Below are 22,040 nucleotides of genomic sequence, written 5' to 3' on the forward strand. Positions count from 1 at the left end.
AACAAAGATAGGAAGACTAACTCACACCGAATGATAACCATGGTAGAGAGAAACTTTGCAGACCAGAACATTGGGTCAAATCAAATAAGATGAAATTTGATAAAGATGCATGAACTTGGATTAGAAAAAACAACTTTACAAGTAAGATACAGAGAAGGTATAATTCCATGTAAGTTGAGACCTTGGGGATTTAATGAACTGAAAAATAAAATGTGTCAGTAAAAAATGTTGTCAATCTGAGGATTTATTAAGAGAAGCATATTAAGAAGGAGATCTGATGAAGTGATCCTGAAAGTAAGTATTACTATCAGTGCTGGACTCCATTTTTTTAAGGACAGATACTAATGGAGAACAACTAGGAAGATGGAGGATCTGAAAACTATGCCATCTGTGGAGGGAACTGGGATAGTATAGCCTGGAGATGAGAAAATTTGTCTAAGTAAAATGGGATACTGTGGTAACCAGAAATGCTGCATTGGGAGGGTGTACAGGTGGTGGTGGTGATGGTGTGGAGCATGGCAGCAATCCACCAGCATCTAAAAGAGACTGATATGGGGCTCCAGAGGGGAGAACGATGGAAAAGGTAAACACTGCAGAGAGGCAGATTTAGGTCTGATGTAAAAAATAAAGTTTCTAACCATCAGTTATCCAAAAGCAGAATCGACAGTCTCAGGAGATCTTCAGACAAAAGCCTGAATGATGACCTGCCATTGAAGATGCCAGAGAAGGGAATCTTGTTATGAAAATATTAGAGCAATCATACTTACAAATATCATATTGTCAGAGATCTCTCAGTATAACCTGGCCCTGGTTGAACTAAAAGGTACCTGATGTTTATGATAAGTATCATTGTTATAATAATTATATAATTTATAGTAAGTATAATCATACTAGCTAGCATTTACATAGTACTTGGAGGCTTACAAAGTCCATTACAAATATTATCTCATTTTATCCACAACCCTTTTGCAAGAATTGACAAACATGACTGCTGAGTTGCCATCAGTGATCTCTGAAAGATCACAGAGAATTAAAGAGGGATCAAAGGACCAAAACAGATCAAATGTTGTCCTAATCGAAGGAGAGAATGAAGGAAGGATGGATGACTAAAATTAAAAGGTAGATAGTATGATTTTCAAATTTGTGGATGAACAAAGATAGGAAGACTAACTCACACCGAATGATAACCATGGTAGAAAGAAAATCCCTTTTGACAACTGAAGAAATAGGAGTTAAATGACTTGTCCAGTGTTACACAGCTAGTAAATGTCCAAAAAGGTATTCAAACTCAGGTGCCCCCACCCCCACTGCCTCATAATATGAATTAAAATAATATTAATAATACTTGGTCAAGTCCATCCTACTTATGACCAGCTTCATTACCCAGGGATATATACTACAGCTGGCTTTCATGTTTTATTAATAACCCTCATGGTAACTGCCAAAAGAAAAGAACATGTAAATTTACTTAATTAAATTCCTTTAGGAAGGTAGGAAAAATGAAGTATGAGACACCAGAATGGACTCATGAGAGAAGTTGTGTAATCTTATTTTTTTGAGGGATTGAAAAATAGACTAGGTTCTCACCTAATAATAGCTTACATTTTTATTACACTCTTAGGTACAAAGAGCTTTTCTTACAACACATATGATATGTAGCATAAATATTTTTTGTTCACTTGTTTTTCAGTTGTGTCAGACTCTTTGTGAACCATCTGGGGGTTTTCTTGGCAAAGATACTGGAGTGGTTTATCATTTCCTTTTCCAGTTCATTTTACAGAAGAGGAAACTGAGGCAAACAGTTAAGTGACTTGCCCAGGGTCACACAGCTAGTAAGTGTTTGAGGACAGATTTAAACTTATCAGGATAAGTCTTCCTGACTTCCTGGCTCAATCCACTGCATCACCTAAGCATTATCAACATTGTCTCATAGTTCAGACTTGAAAATATCAAATAATTTGTCCATGGTGACAGAGATAGCAGGCCTCAAGTTGGAGCTCAAACTTAAGGTGCTCCTGACTTGGAGTAGATCCATCATTCCACCTACCAATTGGATTCCGAACCTATGGAAAAAGAATTTGCCTGAAAGACAAGATATTCATTGGATCTCTACTCTCCACTTTCCTATTTTTTTTTTGAGGGGCATCACTTTTACTTTTTGATTATTCATTTTTATGGAGGAAACACTCATTTAATCTAAACACATGCCAAGGCTTTTTTTGATTCAGTTATTAGAAAAAATTTTAGGCCTCAGAAGGCCAAGGTCAACAGTGGTCATTTACTGTTGCTGTTATCATGGATAGATTGTTGACCTTGGAGTCAGGAAGACCTGGGGTCAGCCACTCAGCCTCATCCCAGATTAATTTTTTCTGATTCATCTCATCCGACTGGGCAGGGACACTCCTCTGACCCATAGGCTCCGAGGCACCCTATGGATGTCAGTATTGGAAGAAAAGCACTAAGCTTAGGAGTTCAGGCACCAAACTTGGAACAGGCACCTTCTGAGCTGCTGATGCCAGGATGGTCTGGGGCAACTGAGTTGTTTGATAGTCACTGCTGAGAAATTTGGAGCTTTGATGATACATGATAGAAAGCAAGTGGGTTCCAAAGTCAGCTAGGCAGCAAATGTCAGAACCAGGATTTGAAGGCATGTTCTTAAATTCCAAATGCAGTAATTTTTCTACTGCACCAGGATGCATTCTGGACTCCTTCACCATGCCCTTTTCTTAGAATCACAAAATGCCATTTGACTACATAGCATTAGGTATATGCAAATTCTATTCATATTTTGAAGTCTGCAGAGATTCTGACATACTTTGTTTCCTTTGACCCTTACAGTTCTATGAGGCAAATACTAGTTATTATTATCACTATTTTACAAATTAAGGCAACTGAGACTCTGAATGTAAGTGACTTTCCCATGTTCTTATGACTAATTATCAGAGATCGGACTTGAAGCTAGGTCTTTCTGTCTCCAGATCCATTTTACCAATGCCTTTTCCAAGGCAGACTGATGGGTGACAGGATTCCCTGAAACCAATCATATCAATACTCTATCCATCTTAGCAAGCAAAAGACTACATTTAAAAGAACATCTAACTTCAAACATAGTTTGAAATACTATTGATGAACTTTAGAGATTCAGCATTAGGACTACCATTTTGTGCAAGTGTTTTTCCTACTCATGATTAAGCTATCGAGCCTTCACCAAAATACTATAAATTTAGAATATACTCATCAGTATGAAGATTCCAAATAAGACTATGGAAAAATCATGGAAGGATACAGTATACCTTCTGGTGATGCAAATAGCAGTGAAATCACCATTTAGATATTGCTTCATGAAATATTTTAAATAAAAATATTTAAATTAAACATAAAAATTTAAATATAAAACAAGATTGGGGGAAATCATGTTAGGTTAAGGTACAGGGAATTAGTTTAGAAGATAGGATATTTGGTCTGCAATCTCAGCCTCATTAGAGTAATAATAACATAGCAATAATAGTGCTATATAGCTGGTACTGCTAAGAGCTTTATAAATTTTTTTCTCATTTGCTCCTCACAACAACCTTGGGAGGTAGATGCTCTTATGATCCCCATTTTAAAGATGAAGAAACTAAGACAAATAGAGGGTAAATGACTTGCCTAGGATCACTGAAGATTTTGACAACTGATTTGGGGCACAGCATTTGATGTCTACGTTAAATAGGATGTCATAATAATAAGCAATGTAGCATATAAAACATTTTAACTCAGTACAGTGTGGCATATAAATTTGAAGGAATATCATAGTTATTACTATTCTGTGGCATTTATATTTCTATGACTACAACAATTTTATTTTTACTCAAAATCTAGCTCTGATATTTCAGAGTCAAGAGATGACAAGACACTCTATAATAAAAACATGTTTAATAATGTTATATCATGCTGGGTCATGCTGAATTATATAAGATTATAAAAACCAAAATGAAGAAAATGATCAAGGAATTTAATGACTATTTTTAAAAAACAAAAATAAACATCCACAATTTAGGGCCATAAATTAACAAGCCTGTGAGATACACTCTGAAAGTATACCTTGCAATTTTTGTTGTTTTTGTTCAGTCATTTTCACTTGAGTCAGATTCTCTGTGATCCCATTTGGGGTTTTCTTGGCAAAGATAATGGAGTGGTTTGCCATTTCCTTCTCCAGCTCATTTTACAGATGAGGAACTGCAATACATAGTAGAAATATGGCGAAGACACAAAAATGGGGGAAAGTAGTGAGATTTAAAGTCTGGTAGATATATCATTGCTAACAACCAGGAAGATAAAACAAAGCCCTAGGTTCTGACAGCTTATACTATGTTAAGCAGAGAGTTACAGTCAAAGGAAAAATCAGCATAGCTCTTATGAGAGTTTCTGCTTTCCATGAGAAAGGTCCAAAAGTTCTAGAGTAAGGAGACACAGAATTCATCTAGTTCAGCCCCCTCATTTTTACAAATGAAAAAACTGAAGCCCAGAGAGATGACATGACTTCTCTAAAGTCACCCAGGTAACAGAACTGGTAACATTAGTCTAGATCTTAGGACTCTGAATCCAATGGTCTTTCTCCTATACTACCAGCCCTAGGACTTTTAATTTGTTACACTGTGCAGAGGTACAAAATGGGAGACCATTAGGACTCTTACTAGTTTTCAAACAGCTGGCAAGGAAATGTAAGGACAGAACAGGTCCAATTCTAAATCAGGTAACCAGGTAAAGAAGTACATTTATTCTGGGCTGAGCTGGCTAGCACTCTCCTGTCCCCCATTTGCCCCCTAACACTTAGGGAGTATTGATAGTTTAAACAGTCTTTGCTTTGAATAGCTAACAGAAAGGTTTATTATTTTGTCTGGCTCAGAATCTGTAACTTGCCAGTTTCAAGAGCCCCTGAAATCTTTGCTTCTTTATCAGGTCCAGACCAATGTGATGAGACATTTATTTCAAGGAAAGAAAAAAAGGAGTGAAACTAAGGTGACTGCCAGGCAAGGGCACTTGGCATCCAGGGCTCAGGTGCTTGACTTCATAGCTAATGAAATCTTTCAACTACTTGATACATTTGCATACCTTAGGGCCTGAGAGTCATTTTCTTAGTGGAAAGGCATCCTCCCTTCTCACAAGGTTTCTGTAGTTCCAAGAAAGAAATTAAAAAGTTCCTATTCTAATAACCATCTTTACCTTTCTCCTCCCAGCTCAGAAGATAATATTTTTTCTGGCTCAATCAGGCAGCACCTAAATGTCCCGCAAATAAGCAAGTCATTCTTCTGGGTTAAAGCATCTTGTCTTGAGACAAATTAAAATATACATGGGTGGAGAAGGTCTATATACATTGGTCTATTAAGAGCTATTAACACTGAGTACAGATTAACTGATTCCTTAAACATTGTCTTTGAAAAGCAGAGTATAGAACACTAAGGGGATGGACATAGGACTAGTAAATTTTGAATAGGAAGTGAAGGTGGAGGAAAGGGTAGGGGAACAGAATGCTACACAGGAAGAGTATGAGTAAAATGGGGTACCATTATACCATGGGGGGAACAGAGGGGACTGACAGGAGATACCGTTATACACTGGCTTTTAAGAGGAATGAAGAAGGAAATGAGTACATGAAGGAGAAGAGAGATGAATAAGAAGAGTAGTTCACCTTTGTTTATACTGTATTTTCAAAGTTGCATTTGACCTTCATAACAACCTGCTAATCCTATTAGCAGGTATTACTAATAATGTTACTTCAATTTTACATATGAGAGTAAAAATGACTTGCCCAAGGTGAAGTGGCTATCATAAATTGGAATAGGGATTTTGTCTTCTCATAAGTTCAATATTTCATCCATTAGGGCTGGGGTTCTTAACCTTTTCTGCAGGGTCAGGGTTCTCACTTTGGCAATATGGCATTACAGAACACCCTCCCTGAATAATTATTTTTTTAAGTACTAAGTATTAAATCAAAGCATTAAAATAAAAGGAGGCAATGAGGTGGCCTGGATCTAGGAAGACTCCAGCCTCAGGCATTAGCTGTGTGACCTTGAGCACGACACTTAACCTGTTTACCTTAATCCACTGGATAAGGCAATGGTAAGCACTCTAATATCTTTGCCAAAAAAAAAAAAACAACAACAAACAAACAAAACCAAAAAAGCCCACAACAACAAAAACCACCCATGAACAGTATGGTCCATCGGGTTACAAAGAGTGGGACACAATTCAACAACAATAAATTTAAATAAAAACAAAAAGTTCACAGATCCCAAGCTAAGAATCTCTGTTGCCTCTTTGGGAAATATGAGGAGGTATGAAGGTTCTTACGCCATGGTAACCTACTTTATAATTTTCTTAGTGCCAATTCTGCAACTAGTAAATGAGGATTAAGGACTGACAAAAAGAACAAGAGAGGAATGGTGATGTTACCAGGTGCTAGTATTCTTTAAAATTATACATTCTGGTCTTGTTAGGCAGCAGTGTGAGATACTTCTGGCCTAGAGACCTTCTCTGAAGCTCTCAAATCATGTGACAATATCTAGCTACCAAAGTGATTTTCCTAAAGTGCAGTTTTGACCACATCATGTCGTTGGCCCTTCCCTGCTCCCAATTAAAAAAAAACTCCAGTGGTTTCCTATTGCCTTCATCAACAACAGAATGATGTTTGGCATTCAAAGCCCTTTATGACCTAGCTCCCTCCGACCTTTCCAATTCTCTTTCCAATATATATTCTCTTTCCAATTCTCTTATTCTCCCCAACACATACTATTCAATCTGGTAACACTGGCCTCCTGGCTGTTCCACAAACAAGATACCCCATCATCCCATCTCTTGGCATTTTCTCTGACTGCCTCCTATGCCTACAGTGCTCTCTCTGCTCATCTCTGCCTACTGGTTTTCTTTAAGTCCCAAGTAAAATCTCATTTTCTATCAGAAGACTTTCCCAACTCTTTTTAATTCTAGTCCCTTCCTTCTCTTATTTACTTTTAATTTATGCTGTCTGTAGCTTATTTGTACATATTTGTTTGCTTGTTGTCTCCCCAGAGACCTTGAATTCCTTAAGGCATGGACTATCATGTTCCTCTTTTGGTATTTCCAGTGCCTAGCACATAGTAGGTACTTAATACATGTTTACTAACTGATGCTGGCAAACCCTTAGTTTTACTTCTAAGGTTGGGTCTTGGGGGAAAAATTATTTAGGAGTCAGATATTGCATTAAATCCCATGAATGTTTTTAAATGAAAAAACATGGGGTCAAGGATAAAAACATTTTACCAGGACAGAGTGGGGAGAAGGAGCAAGTGACTGAGCAAATTACTTTGATACTTTTTTATTATTTTGATGAGACCAAGCTTATGTTTTAGGATTCAGACTGAAAAATCATATAAATTGGTAAAGACAAGTTTTTATAAAAATAAATATTTTATATATAATCTCTCTGGATTACAGAAGCTATTTCAAGACTATTGGTCTCTGAAATGGAATATAATATATCAAGAAATTACAAAAATTCATTATATGCAGAGCATACACTTGCTTGTTGTCTCCCCAAAGAGACTGACCACATAGTAACTGACCACAGAAAACAAAAAGAGCTACAGATTTACATTGATCAGCGATAAAGCAATTCCACTACTCAACCCTCAACCCAGGATAACCTTTCCTCACAGCCATGACGAGGCCTAGCTTGTTAGATGAGAATTACTAACAAGGTTTATAGATGAATTTACAAATGTCTTTAGACTCATGAAAATGGCTCATTCTCCTTAGGCCAATTCATCATTTCACTTTGTTTTAGCCAATATTCTTTTAGCTGTGAGGGGGCTAAAAATGAAAATACACTCTCAGCATTTCAGCATGGTTACAACTGAAAAACTGATGTTGAAAAAATAATAGATCAATACTCCATTTGTGAATAGTATTACTATTAGGCCTTACCCATATTAGTGTTATAAAGATATATTTCCCACCTACTTTAAAATGTATTCTACTTAGTAATTATAGAAGATGGAAAACACGAATATAAAGACATTTCTATATCTATGTAGTTCTATTTTCCTTTGGTTTAATCCTTCCTCATTACCCACAGGGAAAAAAGACAGAAATGTAGAAGTAGCTAAACATACCTGTACACCAAGTACAACACAAACAACAAGTCTTTCAGGTACATTATAGGAACCTCTCACCCAAACCTGTAGTGGCTCTCAGTTGACTACCAAGTGAAATTCAAACTTGTGTCATTAAACTTCTCAGCTAAGCAAAGTATTCCCCAATTTTGTGATACTCTCCCTTTCCAGTTATATTTCATACCCCTTACACATACTCTATTCAACAGACAAACTACAGACAAATCCATTATCTCCCTGCTACCAACTAGACAGCAAACTCCTTGAGGGCAGGGATACCTCTTCAAAACTTTGTACAGTGCTCAGGGTTTAGCACAGTGCTTTTCACACAAGCAACTAACAATGCTTACTGAAATGTTGAATCCAAATTTTCAGCAGCCAGCAAAAAAAATCATAAATTTGTCCCTAAGTGATCAGCAAATGCTTATATACTCAGTACGTGTCCCTGAGCTGATCCACCTGATGGTTACAAGGAAGCAACAATATAACCTGAGGAAGCCCAGTCCTCAGTAATACTTCTGTCATTACAATAATTCTTATGTTCCCAGGCTGATGCTTTTACAGATATGATTAATTTCTTATAGAACATAGGTCTTTAGAGCCCTGCTAATTTGAATTGGTAAATACGATCATTTTTACAGCAATTAAGATGATATAAAACCATCTTCTGCTCAGAAGTTGCGGCAGAATCTTAATTCTATCAATCTAGCATGGATTAATTCAGCTAAAGCAAAGTGTTCAACTAAGAAAACTTTGATGGTGCACATTTAATCAGTCTTATGTTAGCTTGGTATAGCAAAAAGAATACTAAATTTGGTGTTAGGAGATCCAGGTTCTCATCCTGACTTTTACTAGCTGAGTGCCTTGAACAAGTCATTTCCCTTTTTTTTTGCCTTTTGGAGGGCAATTGGGGTTAAGTAACTTGACCAAGGTTACACCAGTGTGTGTGTGTGTGTGTGTGTGCGCGTGTGTGTGTGTTTGTGTGTGTGTGTGTGTGTGTGTGTGTGTGTGTGTGTGTTAAGTATCTGAGGCCAGAACTGAACTCAGGTCCTCCTGACTCCCAGGCCAGCACTTTACTCACGGCACCACCTAGCCGCCCCATTTCACTTTTTTAAAGTTCAGTTTCCTCACCTGCAAAATGGGAATAAAACTACTACAAGTAAATAGAACGGAGGTTGAACTAGAGTGGTGACAGTTTATGATTATATTCAAGCTACCAATTCTGCATAACAAGGTATTGATAATTGCTTATAATTATTTTATTGAATTTCTCCATGTGGTTACAGGGAGAAAGACCAAAAAAAGACACAGATAAAGGGGAGTCAGCATAATACAGCATTAAAAAACTGATTGAGTTAGAAATCAGGACTCCTGGGCTCTAGTCAAAGGCACCAAAGTAATATAGTACATAGAGTGAAGAACAACCCAACACTGGATAAACCATTTAACCTTTCTGCCTCAGTTTCCCCTACTGTAAAAGGAAGATAATAGCATTCACCTCCCAAGGTTATTGTGAAGATAAAATGAGATGATCTGTAAAGTGCTTAAAGCACTATACAGATGTATTATTATAAATAAACATATTATCATTATTATATTAATAAATATATTATCATCATTATTATTAATAGTGACTATTCTGCCATTAGCTACTAGCAAGACTAGAAAAGTTAAGAGACTTTTCTCCTTTTAGGCTTTCTGGTTCACAAAACCGAGGTCTTCCTCAGCTCCTCACTCTTCCTCATTCCTGCCCTATCTCCAAACATTTGCCAAATTATATGGATTCTACTTCTGACAACATTTCTCACATTGGTTTCTTTCTACTTATATGACCGATTCCTAGTTTTCACTCTATCACCTCTCACTGGAAATACTGCAACAGCCTCATTATTGATCTCCCTTCAATTAAGAATGGGGAACCTACTCCCTTGAGGCTACGTGCATAAAAGATCACATTTGAGGACCTAAAGGGTGAATATGACCTCAAGGCTTCAGGCTCCCCACCCCTATTCTAATCTTTCCCTTCCCTCCTCCATCAGATACACAGTTGGCAAACAGCTGTTATTCCTAAGGCACATATATGATGTAAAGAAAATATTCATAATATACAGACATTTTCCAATACAATTTGCACTTTCTTCTCCAGGTGAACCTTTTCATTGAAATCACCTGATTTACCAAAATATATGTTTGGAGGGAAAAATTAGTCAACTTCCATTTACGAGATTCTTACTACACGACAGGCACTGTACCAAATAGTGAGAATGCACAGAAAGGCAAAACCAGGCCTTAGCTTAAAGAAGCTTACATTGGAACGAGGGAGACAACATGTAGATGACTAGATACACAAAAGATCTATTAAAAGTATACAGAAGGGCCTGCTAGAGGGTACAGTGGATAGAGCGCTTCCTGGAGTCAGGAAGACCCGAGTTTAAATATTATCTCAGACGTGTACTAGCTGTGTGACCCTGGGCAAGTCACTTAACAGTTTGCCTCGGTTTTCTTATCTGTAAAATGAGTGGGAGAAGGAAATGGCAAACCATTCCAGTGTCTTTGCCAAGAAAATCCCAAATGGGGTCATGAAGAGTAGGACACAACTGAAACAACAGAATAACAACAGCCCTTCAAGGCCGACCTTTGGCTAGTGATCAGATATATTTCTGGAGGAAGAGAATCATATCAAGCTCTCAAGGAAAAGCAAAAGGCACAAAAAGAATGGCAGCTAAATGGAAAGAAAGTTCCCAGCTCTCACTAGAGAGACAAAGAAAGGAGCTGGTTTCCTCACACACCCAAAGACAAAAAGAAACATAATTATACATTATGTAACTTGTTCGTCTCACCTTGGCAGCATTTATGAATATAAGTAGCCAGCCATTGTAAAGATAACCGTAGCCTTCAATCCTCTAAAGAGGGAGGAAGTGGAGAGGGTTTATGAAGAACCTGACTTGCCCAGGATCACACAGCTAGCTTCTGAGGGTGGATTTGAACTTGGGAAGACAAGGTACCAAGCGTTCTCATTAATGCTTTTAATAAAGCATTAATGCTTATTGATGATTTAATAGGATGGACCCCAGAAACAGAGCTAGAGGGGAGCTCAGAAGCCATCTAATACAGCCCCTTACATTTTGCAAAAGGTCTGCTGGTTAAGTGACTCGACCATATCTGCTGAAAGGTCTCTTTGGTCATCTTCATGATGGTTGACAATGGCCTGAGAGAACCTCTACAGACATTCTTAGGTCTCCCCTCACAGCAAGCTGGTTGTGAAAAGGTAGGCAGCCCTGAGGCCTTGAATGTGATGCTAATAGATCCCAAGCTGGAAAAGCTTTGAGTGTGAACTCTAAAACAGACTGTCATCTGAAGACTAGCATGGAGAGGCTTAACACCAGAGAGCTGTCCACTAAGTGGTAAATATTTCATAAATAAATAAATAGTCATAAATAGACAAAAACACAATATCAACTTTGGTCCTGCAAGACTAAATAGACTTCTCATCAGAGTTTAGTCCACTCTCAAGGCATCTCATGGGCCCATGAAAAATCCTTTAATATGCCATTTAGCCCCTGTCAAAAAGGTGCTTTATTAAAAATGCAATTAAGACTTTTTTTTTTGGACATGGACAGAGAGAAATTTGCTTCACTATACTATGCATCTTTGTATTGAGGGCTTTATTTTTGAATTATTTTTTTCAACTGGGGGACTGGTGAGAGCAACTGACTAGTAAAAGAAGAAATATAAGAGATGGTTCTCTGGAGGGAATAGGATAAAATTAAGTTACATTAAAAAATAAAACAAAGCAATAAACATTTATTTTGAAATAAAATCCTTTAACATCACTGACATTAACCTCCAGCTTTGGACTGCCTTTCTCTCAGTGGTCAAGTCTTATAACTTTTTTGGGGGGCAGGGGGGCAACCATTAATGGACCACCATCCATAAACAAAATTCTTTTCAAGTCACATAATAGCAACTTTCTATCCATGCTGTTCTGGGGGTTTCTATAAATTATTCTGCTCCCTCCCCTGCAGATAACTCAAAATATGATCCCAGGTGGTATCATCAATAATTTATTTAGCATATATTTGGTGCTTAATGTACTGTACTAGACGTTAAGTACACAAAAGTTAAAAGTTAACACTCCTTTAGGAAGCATATATTTACTGAAGGATATAACAAACAGAGATAAACACCACACAGGAAAATATGGGGAGAATACTAAGTGGCTGGGGGTTGCGGGAAGTTGCGACCAAGAAACATTAGAAGATGGCATTAGAGCTGAGACCTAAAGAAAGCTATGGATTTTAAGAGGTAGAGGTGAGGAAGAAGCGTATTTCAGGCATGGAGTATTAGGCAGTGGAAGGAGCACTGGGTTTGAAGTTGGAGGAGATGGGTTTGAATCTTGCCTCTGTCTACCTGTGTGACCTTGGTAGAGCAAATGAACTTCTCTGTGCCTCAGTTTCCTCATATGTAAAATGAGCCATTTGGGCTAGGGGATCTTTAAAGTCCCTTCTCCAGCTCTCTGATCCTGTGATCATAGACATGGGGTAGGATATTTATGTTATGTATTGGGAAGGGGGACAGGATAGTATGGAATAAAGAATGTAGGAAGGAGAATAACATGAAATAAGTCTGAAAATGTGGGTAGGGGTAAGGCTGTGACTCCATATGCCAACATCTCCAAATACTTTGAAAATTGTCAGTACTTTAAGAGACCAACATATATCTCCCTTAAACATACTGCCAAAAAAACTTATTTCAAAGTCAGCCTTAGGAAAGAGTTTGGTATGCCTACCCAAGAAAAAATGCCTCTTCTGTGCTAGAGGTTGTAAAGCCTTTCCTCCAGCCATTAGTGAAAAGGCTTAAAAGAAAACTACCATGAGAGAATATTAACTTCTTTTCAGATGACTTTTTTGATAAGAGGCAAGAAGTTTCAGATCTATATTTTCAAACAAGAACCTAATTATCTCAATCTAGGGTCAACTCTTATCTGTGGCCACCATCTCTCCCAATGTGACCAGCTCAAGCCAGTCTCTCAGCTCCTTTCTGTCAACCATAGATAGATGACTGATGAGTGTCCCTGTCCCTTCTCATTCTTTAAGGCTCCTGTTCTCCCAGTAACATCTGACTCTGAATAAGTCATGGTATCTTCCTCTGTATCAGGAGTCGAATGTAGAATGAAGTCCAGACATTGTAGAGACTGAATTCCTTATGGTACAACTTTTTACATCAATGTTCTAATTATGGAACCACACAGTTTCCTCTCTGCAGCTAGCTAGAACATACAGCCTTATCAGAGTAGCTGCTTAAGGGCCTTTCTTGACACTGGTCAGTAAAGACCTAGCTTGATGGTTCCTGGAGAGGGTGGTGTGTTAATAAACAGCACAAGCCCAGTTATGGTACATATTGGTTGGCTAGCCTCTTACACATTTGTACCTTTGTTGGGTACTTCTCTCATTTTTTATTCAGAGCAGTTGCTATACTACAAGGTGTAGAAAATCACTGGAGGCCCCATAAAAAAAATATGGATTCTGAGCTCCAAGTCAGAAAACTATAGACACTGGACAACACTGTCCTATTGTCTCACTCATTTCTTGCCAGGAGAAATCTGCTATTTCCATCAATTTTGCATCAACTATTTCTCATTGAGAAGACAGGCATATGAAAAAACCCCAAATATTCTTAATGATAAATAGAAGTCACAGATCAGGGGAAATCAGGAATAAAATCTTAATCAATGACCAGTGAAGGTCTTGAGATTATGTGAAAATATCCAATAACATGAGGAATTACCTAAAGAACCCCAAAATAATGCAACAGTTCCAATGATAATGGTTACAAACAGTAAGAAATACACTATGGTTAAGACTAGACAAAGAACTGACATTCCAAATCCATTTCCCCAGGTTCTCTCTTACAAACAAGTTTCCTAAGCTTTCAAACACACCATCTGTCATCAAACCATGCATTGAACAGTGTGCTTTCTGGAGCTCTCAGTGCCTGCCTTCATTACACTTCCTGAACAAATTTCTCTGGTTCAACAAAAGGTTCCTGCAGTTCCACCTGATGTCACTAGAGGCCTGTGAAGAGCTTACATTTTTTTCCATTGCTAAGAGTATCGAAACCAAAAGGGTCCAGGACAACCAAATAGTTAATTTTACCAAAGGTCTTCCTGTTGAAAATCTCATTTGATGGGCAGCACTTTCCCCTCCAACCTTCCTGTGAGGACTTTGAATGAAAACGAACAAAATGCAAGCAGCTTCCAGGAAGCAACTAAAATGTCTCATTTGTAATTTCTAAGTGAATTGTCTGGTGTTTAACTCAAGGACCATCTCCTTCACAGAAAGAAAGGTAGGTTTCCATTGGCCTCACACTCTAGGAGGTTTTATTGGGTGAAATAGAAGGCAAGAGCAGCACCAGATGAACACTAACACTGGGGAATGGTTCATTTGCTTTAGGAAGAATCCTCAAATACACACTAGGCAAAGAGACATACACAACTGGGCAAAAGGGGAAAATTATTGAATGAGGAAGATAACAGCTAGCATTTATAAAGCACTTTAAAATTTGCAAAACACTTAACACATTTTAACTCATTTGATCCTTACAACAATCCAGTGAGGAAGATGCTATTACTATCCCCATTTTACAAATTGGAAAACTGAGATGCAAAGAGATTAGGTAATTTGCCCAGGTTCACAGTGAGAGAGTATCTGAGGCAGGATTTAAACTCAGATCTTCCTGACTTAAAGTCTTACACTCTATGCACTGCATTATCCAGCTTCCTTCTATTTTTATTGAGCCCAAAGAGACAGTTTGAGGAAGACTCCATACAAGAACCATGGAAATAGGGATTTTGTGGAAGTTGAAGGAGAATGAAGCTGTTGATGGATGAACAGATTACCTCTAGGACAGTCTTGGAAGGTCACATCCATGGGAACTCGAAATACTCTGAAGGGAAGAGACTTAATAGAGCAAAAGACATATGGTATATCCGAGAGAACATTTTCAACTGAAGGAATCCAAACAATGAAGAGTTCAAAGAATCACAAAGCTAGAGCCTGAAGGGATTTGAGGGCCATCTAGTCCAAGCCCCTCTGCAGGTGAGCAAAGCCAGTCCCAGGGTGGTTAAACAAATCGCATGAGGTCACACAAATAGTAAGTGTCAGAGATGGGCCTGGCATCAAGATATAAAGTACTCGAATCCTTCCCAGATACCATAATACCTCTCTCTTTGCTAAACTCTATGGCAGAAAGCACAACCACACCACAGAAGGAAAACATTTATTGCAAACACCTTCATTTTTTTTTTTTTATCACATCAATCCTTAAGAAGTAGCTTTTTAAAAAAATGGCTAAAAAATTAAACAAAACTTCAATCCTTATGAAGTGGCTTTACTAGCTAAAACAAAAAATTAAATGAAAGAAATCAAGAGGATCATTACCCCCATTCAATCCCTGCTGCCTTTGTGACTTTCATTCTTCATAAAGAGAAGAATGATTTTTTCACTTGCTAGGTTTGGTTAAATAGCAATAAGAAAGATACAGGGTTTGAAGAAAGGATGCTTTTGTCTGAAAAACCTGTGAAATGGTTCCCTCAGAAGCTCATAACTTTCCTTATAGACTACTCTGGCCCTCAGGATGACTTCAGGTGTCAGAGTTCTGTGTGAGGGCGCTCATAGTCAAAAGAACTTTTTTTTTGGTCTATTAGGAGCCAATACTTAATGAGTTTACAATATTCAGGCTTTTTGGGGAATGTTGTTTGCTGTTTTTGTCAACTGACAGAAATGGGGGCAGAGACAAGCCCTCATGAATCCCACAGCTGTTGTGGCTGCTTCACATGAGAGAAGAGCAGTTGCTTGAGGCATTTCAGAGACATGCAGGAACAGAGAAAGAGTGTATTAATACTGGAAGTGAATTTTCAATTATTGTGAGCAGATGGTCAGTCCACATGGTGAAAACATCTTAAGCTAGCTTTACTTAAGGCAATGGCAAATGATAATACATTGAGTCTTGGTCCCCTAAATAAGTCTTGTATGCACATCAAGTTCAGCTACCACGAAGCCTGTCTTTCAGTGATCAGGTACATTGCTGCATTCCTGTTTTCTAAACAAAGCAATCATGATGCAGATGGAATACAGAGAGAACAGAATGAAATGGGAAGAGGCCTATATTTAGAATTATAGGACTCAAGTTCAAATCTCAGTTCTGTCCGTTATTAGAAGGATGACCTTGCAAAAAGTTTCAATCTCTTTGGGCCTCAAGTTTCCTTATTCCGAAAAATGATGGATTGGATCAATTACTTCAAGGGAGGGAAGATGGGAAGGATGGAGGAAAGAAGGAAAGAAAATAAAGTTTCTTTAGTAAATGGAAAATGTATCCTACATTTCATAATACTAACAACTAACATTTTGGGGCTCCAGGGGCAAAGCTCTATTCTATCTCAATGCACCACCTAGCTACCTTAAACATTAAACAGGAAGATAACTTCAAAACCATCTGGTCTTGTCCTTTGGCACAAACACTTAAAACAATAGAAGGAATGGTTATGGATTAGATTTTTAAGAGATGAGGATTCTATAACCTCCTTTGGAAGTCTATATTAGGAATAGTCTTTTAGTCAAAAAGTCTTGATTCTTCCAGATACTTGGGATTCTCTCACTACCACATATTTATTGTGAATATATCCAATATTTACTTACCTATGAACACAATGTATCCCCCTAGGATTAGGTCTCCTCACTTGGGGGTTTATGGACTCTGTGGACAGATTTCAAGGATTTGTAAAACTTGATGGGATAAAAATTACACCTTTGTTTTCACTGACCTGTGGTTTTCTTTGTAATCTTATGTATTTTATTTTATATATTTAATAAAATTGAGAGGCATTAGCAGACTACTAAAGGGGATATATGACACAAAAATTAAGAATCTATGCAGAATGTAAGCCCTCTGAGGGCAGGAGTGACCTCACATTTGCATTCGTTTTCCTGGGAGGTAGCAAGCACAGTGTCTGTCACATAGTTGGCCCTCAATAAATGCTTGTTGATTGATAAAATTCATCTTATTTAATTTAAATTCACTTTTTCTTTTTCAACCTCAATAAACAGCACTACACTTACAATAACCCTTCATATACATGGAGACAGTTAAGGCACCCAATTCCCAGATTATATTCCTCCAGTAGAATGTTAAATTCTTTCAAGGTACAATCTTTTGTGTTGCCTTTGTATCCCTGGCAGAAGCACAGTACCTTGAACACAGCAAACACATAAACAAAAATTGCTTATTGGATTGGATTGGTATTTGATCTTACCTTTTTCAGGTGTGGAAACACTCTGAAAAAAAAACTTAATTTTTCCTTAGTGGTCCAGGAAGGATTTATCTAAGGAGTTTATAGGATGCCGAATAGGGAGGCAGAATCTGGTATTGTAGCTTGGTTACTATGTGATCTTTGGTTAGTCATTTAATGTCTTTGTACCTCTATTATATGGAAGATGTCTATATCTCATCTCATGTGAACATTGTGAGAACCAGTAACAAAAAAATATCAATTTGTTCAAGCTCATTGAAAGAAATATAAAACACAGGAATTAATCTGAATTGTTTTCCCTACATCTAATCATTTATTATTCTTTTTGTAAGCACTATGTCCCCACCATGAGTCTATATTAAAGATACAGAGAAAAAAGGGGGAAAAATCAGTTAATATGGGCTATCATAATTATATTACTTTAAGTAATATCACATTATATTGATGACCTTTTTACATGAATTTTATCTCACTATTATTTCCTCATCTTATATCTATCTATGTAATTCATTGTTGTTGTTTTGGTATGTAAGTGCATTACTGTGTACTTGAGCTCAATCCCAGGCTTGAAGGAACACTTCCTAATTTACTGAGGTCACAGAATTCTAATCTCTATCTTCTAGGATGTTAACTTCCTTTAGACTTGATATCAGCTTGATGAGCTCAATTCCATAATTTAGATCACAGACAAGTACATTAAGTAATAGTACCCCAGGAAATTACTCATAAGGATTAGCAGCCAATGGATAACCTATCGCCCTCATTCTTTCCTTCTAGTCCAGTAAATCACTTTGGATATACTCTTTATGACACAGGTCAGCATCCTTGTGTTCATATACATACATATGAAATGCAGTGAAAGTTGTGGGGTTGAATGTGTTTAAGTGTCTTCTGAGCTTCACACCAACAGCTTTAGAGGTAATTTAGTCTAATCTGTATCTAAAAAAGACTCCCCCACCACAATTAAAAAGTGGTCACCTAACGTCTCCTTGAAGTTTTCCAGTGAGAGGAAACTCACTACTTCATGAGGCAATTCATTCAACTTTCAGACAGTGCTAATTATTAGGATTTTTAAAAAATGATATCAATCCTAAATTTGCCTCTTTTGTCCCAGAGGGCATAACTACAAACAGAACAAGTCAAATTCCTTCCTGACAGCCTTTCAAATACTGGAAGACAGCAATCCCCCCATGAACCTTCTCCTTTCCAGGCTAAACATTTCTATTTCACTGAAGTTGTCCTCATATGGCATAGAATCAAAATTTTAACCATTCTAAGGGATTCTCTCGATATTTCAGTTTATCACCATTCATTTAAAATGCTGTGCCTAGAATTCAATGTAATATTCTAGATGTGGTCTGACCAGAGCAGAGTAGGACTGATTATGACTTCCTTATCCAATTTAAAGTCAAAATTTTATGTTGGGTGCAGTTACAGTGATCAAAACAAACAGAAAACGGATAACTACCCCACAATCTCTTCCCCTTACCTTTGTACTATGAAACAGTCAACAAACTCTCAAGATACTCAATCTACTGGGGGAGACTGTGTACAAACATAAGTTTAGCTCAGTGGAGCTTAAGATCTGGCAATTTCTATCACACTGTAAGGTCTCAGCTACAGACCAAGTGAGAGGTTCTTCCCAACCGGAGGAAAGGCTATTTAACAGAAAGAGCTAGAGTCTCCCCATAATGGGCTATCTGTGCAACCCACCAGCACCTAAAACTCATTATGGTTCAAATCAAGTATACTAGCTTTACCCAAAAGGTGTTCCTTCTTTTGACTTCATTATTTCTGCCAAATATTCTCATACTTGCTGTTACTTTTAATTCTCCTTTCCTCACCTCTCACATCCAATCAGTTAAGAAGTCCACTTCTTCAGCAAGATGATGCACATCTAACAGGTTTTCCTCCTTATTGCTTTTATTCCCACTGTCATCACCTTGGCATAAGCCTGGATGAATTAAAATGTTTTCTAAGAGGTCTCCCACTTTTTTCCTCTTCCAACTCATTTTGCATGCCACTTATGCATAGATCTGGCCATGTCACTCGTAGCTCAAAATTTTTCAGAGGATCCCTATCCATTAAGCTCTAAGTCCTTCTCTAAGAAACCCTTCTTGGAAAATCCTTTTCTAAATCTCTCATCTTGACACAATCTGGTTCCATCCTCCTTCTTCAAACAGCCAATTTTAGTCCTCTCTAGATACAGCACTCAATATTCCAGACAAATTAGATTACTCTGTCTGCTGACTATATTCTATTCCTTCCTGCCACCATGCCTTTGACTATATGATTCTTTATACCCCCTAATGAAGCTTTCCCAGTTTTTCTTCTTGATAAGGACATTACTCTTCAAAGTTTAAAACTGAATTTTGCATCTAAGAAATTTATCAAAAACCATTTTAGCTATCCATATATATCCAATCTCTTACTGGACCCTATAAGGGTAGTGACCCTGCATTACACCTTGATATCAGATCTTCTTAAGGGCCTTCCCAAGCACCCTATTACTAGTGATATTTAATTTTTCTCTTTTGAATTAAAATGAATTGAATAATTATGCTGGTGGTTTTTCAGCCCCTACAAGATTTGGCATCTTACTTATAGGTGACTTCCTCTCTTGAGGGACAGCTATCATTTACTAATACTTTTCTCTGTCCTTAGGGACTGGTCTCTGTTCTTTTGGCATCCCAGGGATTGATCTCTGTCCTTCTGAGATGAGAGTGGGTTCTTCTTCCTGTCTTGCTAGGACTGAATAGCAAATATGTTCTCCAGTGGATAAACAACAGCACAGGAACATGGCCTTAGCATTTTTAATGGTGGGCATCAGTCATTTGCCTTTCAATAGGCAATTCCATCGTCTTCTTCCTTCCTTTCTTCCCCCTTTCAAATGCTTTAAGTCCAAATCTTCCTTACAGACGTCCATAATTTGTCTTGGTAAAAAGTATCAACACTTGCTGTACACCTACCATACAGAGTGATGTAAGACTTCACTGTGTGTCCCAACTGGAAGAGCCCTGGGGTGAAATGAATCATTTTCAATGAGAACAAATAAGCTGTGATTTTATCCTCCTGGTAGAAGTCTGACATTCTGGCTCTAATACTCATGCTCTCTGTGGCCTAAGGCAAGTCGCTTAATTTGGTGTATCGGTTTCCCCATCTGTAAAGTGAGGATAATAATAATTATGTACCTCATAGGGATTGCCAGTTTTAATTAGTAATGTCTGCAAAGTGCTCTAAAGAAGAAAAGTACTTTTTAAATGCTCTCTAACAACATCTGGATGAAAACTGAAATGTCAGCTTCCACATCAGCACCATCTTCTCTTCTCCTTTTGTGGTATCTTTATGCATTTTTCAGATTCATTCCTGTTCAAGTCTTCAGTCAAAGAATCCACTAAAGATAAATATGAATGGAATTATCTCAATTTCCTGACTGCTGATATTTTAAGGATGCTTGTTTTTTTTCCCTGGCAAACAAAAACAGAAAAGATAACCTAAAAATTGTCAAGCTCTGATATTTTTTAAGATCAGCATTATACTTATGCTAAAAAGCAAACCTGTCGGCTTGCAGCAAATGTTTAGTTTCAGAATTAACAACATCTGCAATTTCACAGTTCAGGCAGAAACCACAGAATTGACTATAACCAGGGCAGAAGATAAGCTTCTACAATAAGCATGTTTTCATGTCAGGAAGCTGATTCTAGCATCTGAAAATGATGAAAATTGTACTGTAAATAATTTTGTGCTTCTAGCTTTATTCCCTAGTCTGCTGAAAGGCTCAAGATGCTTCCTAGCTTTTGAGATGCAAACTGTATTGTTACCCTGAAGCAACTATTATGCTATCAAGCTTGGAAAGAATAATTTTGACTTCATCCCTTCCTTTAGAAGAAACGTCTGAACTGGGTTGGTCAGTAGGAATCCATCCAGGGCACTTAGTTTTCCTTCAGAACTGATGTGCTTAAGATGAATAAATACTATAGAAAGAAGAATCTGTTCTAACAAAATATACACTTTTTATTTTTGCCACCCTACCTGTTTGCCCTCCTCAATTCCCCCAGAGAAAAGGCTGGATAAGGCTGAAGACAAAGTCTTAGGGGAAACTTTCACTTTTAGAATACAGGAAGGTAAATGAGCCTTCAAATTTAGAAGGAATGTTTTTTTTTTATTCCCAGGAATGAGAACCAAGATGGTACAGTGTTACAGAAGCAAAGAGAGGAGAGACTATCAATAAAACGGAGGTTACCAATTTCCATTAAATGTTACAGAGACATCAAGAAGGATGAGGACTGAGAAAAAGATTTGATACCTAAAGGCATCATGTTGCACTGGAAAGAAGTTCCAGATTTGGAACCTGAGGAACTGGGTTCAAATGTACAAGTTATCTTGTACAAGTTACTCAGCCTCTCTGGACTGAAATTTCTCACCTGCAAGACAAAGGGGTTGGACTAGATGACCTTTCTTTGTCATCCTGTGAGACAGCAATTTCTCCAGAAATACTGACAGAAGATAAATAATAAGGGGTTGAGAATGTGGAAAGAGCAAGTTTTAACTTTTTATAAAAATGCATTTTTTTTTTAAATTGAGAGATGAAGTAACAGCTG

General features: G+C 37.6%; 1 protein-coding gene and 1 pseudogene across 12 annotated transcripts in view; one reads left to right on the top strand and one right to left on the bottom strand.

Moving 5' to 3' along the window:
* LOC138155417 (biogenesis of lysosome-related organelles complex 1 subunit 2 pseudogene) overlaps positions 1-22,040 on the top strand; it is a 964,561-nt pseudogene that overhangs the window by 554,003 nt on the left and 388,518 nt on the right.
* The window catches only part of STARD13 (StAR related lipid transfer domain containing 13), a 750,493-nt gene that overhangs the window by 113,934 nt on the left and 614,519 nt on the right, over positions 1-22,040 (bottom strand). For 2 of the 12 annotated variants that reach the window (XM_069080658.1, XM_069080657.1), the window contains exon 2: positions 4,084-4,218. The exons of the other annotated variants lie outside the window; for them this stretch is intronic. In XM_069080658.1, the coding sequence (XP_068936759.1) occupies positions 4,084-4,186 (103 nt within the window). In that variant the 5' untranslated portion in view covers positions 4,187-4,218. The remainder of the gene's footprint in view (positions 1-4,083; positions 4,219-22,040) is intronic. 12 annotated transcript variants of the gene reach the window in all.

The sequence above is a fragment of the Petaurus breviceps genome, unplaced genomic scaffold (genome assembly GCF_028583685.1).
Source record: "Petaurus breviceps papuanus isolate PSGF00001 unplaced genomic scaffold, PetGlider_PUasm1.0 91133, whole genome shotgun sequence".
Lineage (NCBI taxonomy): Eukaryota > Metazoa > Chordata > Mammalia > Diprotodontia > Petauridae > Petaurus > Petaurus breviceps.